Source organism: Nicotiana attenuata, unplaced genomic scaffold (assembly GCF_001879085.1).
Source record: "Nicotiana attenuata strain UT unplaced genomic scaffold, NIATTr2, whole genome shotgun sequence".
Lineage (NCBI taxonomy): Eukaryota > Viridiplantae > Streptophyta > Magnoliopsida > Solanales > Solanaceae > Nicotiana > Nicotiana attenuata.
The window spans coordinates 422,514-428,844 of NW_017670824.1; the positions used below are offsets into that span (position 1 = coordinate 422,514).

Sequence of the window (6,331 nt, forward strand, 5' to 3'; positions counted from 1 at the left end):
TTAAAGAGGAAGAACGAGGAGCCGAAATATCCCCCATCAACCAGATATTACGACACGGATCACGCATGAGATTAACTGTGGATCGTGTTTTACTGGGGAAAAAAGGAAGAAAATAATTTTTACCTTATTTAGACGTATACTAAGGTTAAAAATCTCCTGCTATATAAAGGGGAGAACCTTTTCATTTTTGTGTCACTGTTGGCACGCATATCAAAGCAATAAAGTTTACTTTTGTCTTTTAGCGATTGTTCAAGTATTCTTCAGCTATCTTCTCCTTCAACTAAAATCGAGTGCTCTCTCGAGGGCTTGATTGGAACCAGTTTCTAACATTCGAACCTAATGCCAGGCCTAGTTATTTCATCATATTTGGTTTGATTGTTTTTACTTTCTTTTAATTTGATTATTTGTTGTTTCTTTGATCATTCGTGTTAAATTAAATCACGTATCCTTTAAACCGAGTACAAACTTAATTGTTACTCCCTCCGATCCACAATAAGTGACCAATTTGCTTTTAGCAGGCCCATTAAGAAGATACCAAATTATATACAAAAATACCTAGTATGACCTTAATTAAATATTTAATGTGAGGAGTAAGAAAATTTTTTAGGGATATGTACATAAGGGTAATTTTGTAAAAACAAATTGAATTATTTCTTGATTATATAAATGGACACTTATTTTGGACCAAAATAAAAAAGCAAATTGGTCACATATTGTGAACTAGAAAGTACTCATTTTAAGGGTAACAACTACAATTCTGAAATTTTCTCCTGCCAATGAACTAACCAGATAAAGAACATGAAAAGAAGAAGATGGGCTTTATCCAACTTACTCCCTCCGGTCCAAAATAAGTGATTTTTTGGCCTTTTTCTTGTGGTCCAAAATAAGTGATTTTTCCAGATTTCAAGAATGAATTAATTATTTTCTTCCTACATTGTCCTTGAAGTAAATGGTGTTGGAATATGTGTTAGGAGTGTTTATGTGAGATAGTAAAGGTTAATATGGTTAATTCCATTACTAATTAATGCTAAAAGATGAATTTCTTTATTTGTGTGAAAACATCCAAAAAAATCACTTATTTTGGACCGGAGGGAGTATTATCAAAATCACCTTAGTGGATACATTCTTCCTCATGCATCATTTTTGTCAGGTCAAAATATCAGTGTAACATTTCTATCAAAGGTTCGAAATCAGATGGGCCTGACCAGCTGATCTTGCAGTAGCACAAGATTGGTGCATACTGCATACTGATATTTTTTTGTCCGTGCCTCTTGGCAGTAGCAGGGCAATGATTTTTATTAAAGACATTCAATAAAGAAAAGTAAACACACGAAAAGTTTTTATGTTGTGTCAGGGGATTCAATATCTATTACTCCCTTTATTTCGATTGATGTGAACCTATTTTTTTTTTAGTCCGTGCCAAAAAGAATAAGTTCTTCCCTTATTTGGCAACATTTTACCTTTATGCAATAATTTATAGTCACACAAAATACATGTGTCTCATTTTACACCACAAGTTCAAAAGTCTTCTCTCTTTTCTTAAACTCTGTACCCAGTCAAATGAGTTCACATAAATTGAAACAGAGGAAGTATATGTATATATAAATAATTTTAATCTTATGTATAGAGCATAATTTTTCGACAAAGAAGATTCGGATGGACCCTTTGCGCCCCGTTATGTAGTCACCATGTATTGGGAGGACCCAAATCTTTTTCAAGGGTACCTTAATAAGGTACCATCAATGTCCACAAAAGTTGTCTTATCTGTCCTGACAAACATTGCGTTGACCTTGTTATAACATAATCCAAACACTTACAAGGGACAAGTAAGGCTTGCTAAAAAGTTATAGATTTGAGGTGAGTTCTTGAATCCATTGTTTTCAACTTGTAAAAGTCAACCATAACTCCAAATCCTGAAGTCAAATCTGTCTAACAAATTTTTAGGTTGGTAGACTTGAACTTATAGAATAGGCTTGGTCTATTGAAAACATTTACACAATTTAAGAAGCTGGCCTAGAATTCTTGGATTACATTCATTAGATTCAAGATCTTCGAGAAACGAAAATGGAAAGTACTTTTATCCTTCTCGATGCAAAGGCCAGTAAAAGTCATAAATTGTGGATATCATAATCAGTACAGCTCAAATTCCGAAACTTCTTCTACAATGTCAAAAGGGTACCTTCTTTATTTATTGTTCAGTCATTAGTTCAATGCTACTTCCTTGTCCCATTTTAATTGTAACTTTAGTTCAAAAAATTTGTCTCAAAATAATCGTTACTCTAAGATTTTAACACTAGATTTTTAAAATATTTTTAATTATACTTTTAATATTGAAAAAGTAGTGGTTCTTTTAATACTATCAAATTCTCAAAAAGCATTTAATAGAAATAACTTAGTAAACTATACCTTATATTTATTATTTTTCTTAATGAACGTGTAAAGAGCTAAATTGGCAGTTAAAAATGTCACAGAGGATTACTTACATTTCTATTTTCGAAGCAGCTCGCTAAAGGCCCCTGGTATAAACCATGTAAATAGGGAGTTCGCAAGGAGCTAAAACTTGGAGGCAGATTTATGCTCGGACTTTTGTGGATTCAATTGAACTTATTTTTTTTCTATTTAGATTATGCGTACAAATGAAAATAACATTATAATATATTCTACGTATAATAAGACCGTAACATTTTGAACATACTGACTCTAAATCCTAAATTCGCTTAAGAGACACACAAAGATAAGAAAAAGATCACTTTGTAATCAATCTTCGTGGGTAGTAGCCTCTTTTGTAAACTTGGATAACATGAGAAGATCAAAGTTTTTTTTTCTTCTCCCCCCCTCCCCCCCCCCCCCCCTCGTAGTCTATGTACACATGATTAAAGTAAGAAAAGGCTACTTATTATTAGTTCTTCATCATCCTAAGAGCCAAAGCTTGAAGTTCACCCAACTCAGTTTGAGAAGGTCTCTTCCTGCTGCTATTAGTATAGGCTGCTTGATAAAAGACTTGGTCTGATCTGCTCTGTATCTCCTGCACATTCACTCCATCACTGTAATGATCAATGGATTCCAATGAACTCTGTGGTGATGAGTTGGAGTTCATTGTATATGTTGGATTATTATTATTATTAGCTGGGAAAGATGATGCCATTAGCCCTACTGATGCTGCCATATTGTTGGGCCATTGAGGATATGTATTTTCTGAATTTCTTGAATTATTTATCAAACTTTGTGCCGCCTGAGCTTTCACTTGCATTAGTTGAGCTTGCAGGTATGCTACCTAACGAATAGTATAACCAAATTCAAATCAATTACCAAGAAGAAAAAGCTTGACAATAATTTAATTACTACATAAAACCACAATCTATTTTAGTACTTTGGTTGGAACTTTGAAAGCGTTAAGGCATTGTTTCATACTAGGAGAAGAGACATCTGTGTTTTGACCTTGTCCAAGTAGTATTATGGAAAATATTTTCCGGAAAACATTGTACACACAAGAAATTTTGTGGAAAAAACATAAGTGAAAGAAGTCTTTTTTTCATTTTTAATGAATAATGTTTTTGAAGAAAAATATCTTTTGATGGTTGGTGGCTAGAAAATGACTTATTTTCTTCCTTCATACCAAAGCACACCCTCAATCTAAAACAAAACCAATAATTATTAATGCATCGTAGGCTTTTTAATTTATAAGTAGGTTTTCTCCAAGAATTGCAATTCACAGAGTATATCATACTTCCCATTGGCAAAAAGTTTCTATTTCATACTTCAAAGGGTTTAATAAGGACACATAACAGGAAATATAGAAGAAGAATGGAAAACCTAAGGATAAGGATTTAACTTATATACGCAAAGAAATTTTATACTGTTAGTATATATATTTAAAAATGTTATAGCAGTTACCTGCTGTTGTAAAGCGAATATATGAGCAACACAGCCATAGACAGGATCTTTGATCCTAGCTTGAGCTTCATAAGCAATGGTAACAACAGCTTCACAGCGATCAGCAACTGGAACATGCAGCAATAGTTTAGAAACATTACTTGCTCCAAACACTTTATGAATTGCTGCAAATCTAGCTGGCCCTTGTTCTGAACAAAAATAAGGAGCAAATATACAGTCTGAAGCACATTTGCGGCGCAGAAATTTGCATGCACCACAAGGTGATCCTGTCCCTGAAGCCATATTAGCACACACACACACACAGCTGGTGCTCAAAAAGAAAAGAAAGAGAAGAAAAAAGAGACACACGAACACACTAGGAAATGGTGCAGATATGAAACTGAGAGGAAGATAATTAGGTGGGGCTAATAGTGGACTTATGGGGAGTTTTTATAAGGAATGTGAATAGATGGGGACATAGAAGGTCTGTGTGCAGGGTTCTAAGGGGACATTTATTAATGGCTTCTGCAATTTACACACTCAAGCTATAATATATAGTATAAGAAAGATATATATTGACAATGTAAATGATCATATTTATGTTATCAATATAATATAGTCTACTGTAGTAGATTTTTATTTTTGTTTTCAGATAACTAGTTGCACTAGTTGTAAGGAGTTATTTTAGTTATCTTTTAGGTAGGAGCGGAGCTACAAGGTGCAATTTCATTTGAATTTTTCTCATTAATTACATTATGTATATAAGGTTAAATTATATTACACACACCCACCCACACACACATATCTATATCTATATATATATATATATATATATATATATAAAAGTCAAGAGCTCTTGGTACTTTTATTTCTTTATATTTTGAGTTTCCTTAATAAATGTCCTGAATCTGCCGCTAAAAGGTATAAATATTACATTCTCTTTTATATTTTATAGCTTGAGTGTGTATATTATATTTGATTTGTTAAGTTTCTTAGACCAGATTAGTTTAATTTGCATTAATATATTAGTTCCAATTGAGGAAGAAAAGACCAAAATCTTTTTTTTTTGGGAGGTAGTTAGCTTTGCTAGTCGTAATAGTAGTGGTGACAAGGGAGAGGGGCCACTATTATTTGTCCTGTTGTTATATTGTACGTTACGTTTAATTTTTTAAAAGCAGAAAATAGCTTTCCATGTCCTATTTATTAAATAGTTTCCCGCCGAACGCCGCACCTGGGAACTGCTGCTTCTTATTTGTTGCTTTCTGAAGAGAAAAAAATAATTTTCTTTTGATCCTAGCTAATGACACGTGGTGATGATGCTTTTATACTTTTGACTTCCAAATTGGGCCTTATTTTCTTTGTTTCAAATATATTTTCCTGGTGAATTATTCCTGTAAACAATAGTAGTGGAGAGAGTTTTGATGCTGTTAAATATTCCATGTTTAAGTCTTGCAGTTCATATTACAGTGTAATACATTGGTTTGAGGGAGAAATAATGAAGTCTCCTTGTATAATTTTGGATTATTTTATCTCTTGAGTAGATTTTCGGTGTTGAGTTAGACCTCGAGTCTTGATCCATTTTTGTTCCGCTCCTAATGATTGGCCCCCATTATGTTATCTATGCTATAAAAGTCCAGTTCTGAGCCCACAAATTGTGGCAATGTGTCTCGTATATATTAAAAGAATGAAGTCTAGTTTTCTCATATAATTTTGGAAAAAACTTATATCTTATAAGATAAATGTCCAGTTTTGAGCGCACAAATTAAGCATTCACAAGGAAGTTGGAGGGTGGCGCTTTCAATAATTTTATGGTCTCCTTAGTTGAATATCAATATTTTAATATTTTCAATAACACAAAGTTAAAGAGGAGAATTTTCCTTTTGGAAAAGCCTTCAGTCATCTCCTCCCAATTCAATAATGTGAGCCCACAAATGAAAATAATTGGCAGTAGCGAGTATGATATATAGAAAAAGCAAGAATTGTAACTAAAGAGGAGGTCAGTAATGACTCTTTTGACTTTGAAATATGGGTCAGAGCTACTAGTTTCCTTGGTTATATTCGTTCATTAAAGACCTTTGAAATTTGAAGTTTAGAACTTTCGAGTCCTCAAAATTTTCGCTAAATAAGTGCTGCTACACAATGCATATACATGACCTCAGATTATAGCAAGCGAGTTAATGTGTTGCATCTACTTCGAACATGGTTGAGGTTAATGAACATTACAAGCATTGTAGTGCAATGGATATTCCTCCGCCCTTAATCAGAAGTTTTGCATCGAGCTCTGAATATGAAAAATTCTGAACGGAGGCGCTTTCCCTTTTTAATAGACCTTATACAACACAAATCTTAAATTAATCAGGCCCTAAGACACGGATGGAGTTCCCTCTCCTCCCCCCCCCCCCCCCCAACCAAAAAAAAAAATAGAGCTAATGAACCAACTAACAACCAATGTATTCTC

At 33.5% G+C, this 6,331-nt stretch overlaps 1 protein-coding gene across 1 annotated transcript; it reads right to left on the bottom strand.

Moving 5' to 3' along the window:
• Positions 1–2,804: 2,804 nt before the first annotated feature.
• On the bottom strand, positions 2,805–4,402 carry LOC109243682 (LOB domain-containing protein 16). The gene is made up of 2 exons (XM_019410651.1): positions 3,895–4,402; positions 2,805–3,274 (listed from the first exon to the last, which is right to left on the bottom strand). The coding sequence occupies exons 1-2, from the start codon at positions 4,174–4,176 to the stop codon at positions 2,900–2,902; spliced, it is 657 nt and encodes a 218-aa protein (XP_019266196.1). The 5' UTR covers positions 4,177–4,402; the 3' UTR covers positions 2,805–2,899.
• Between the last annotated feature and the right edge of the window lie 1,929 nt (positions 4,403–6,331).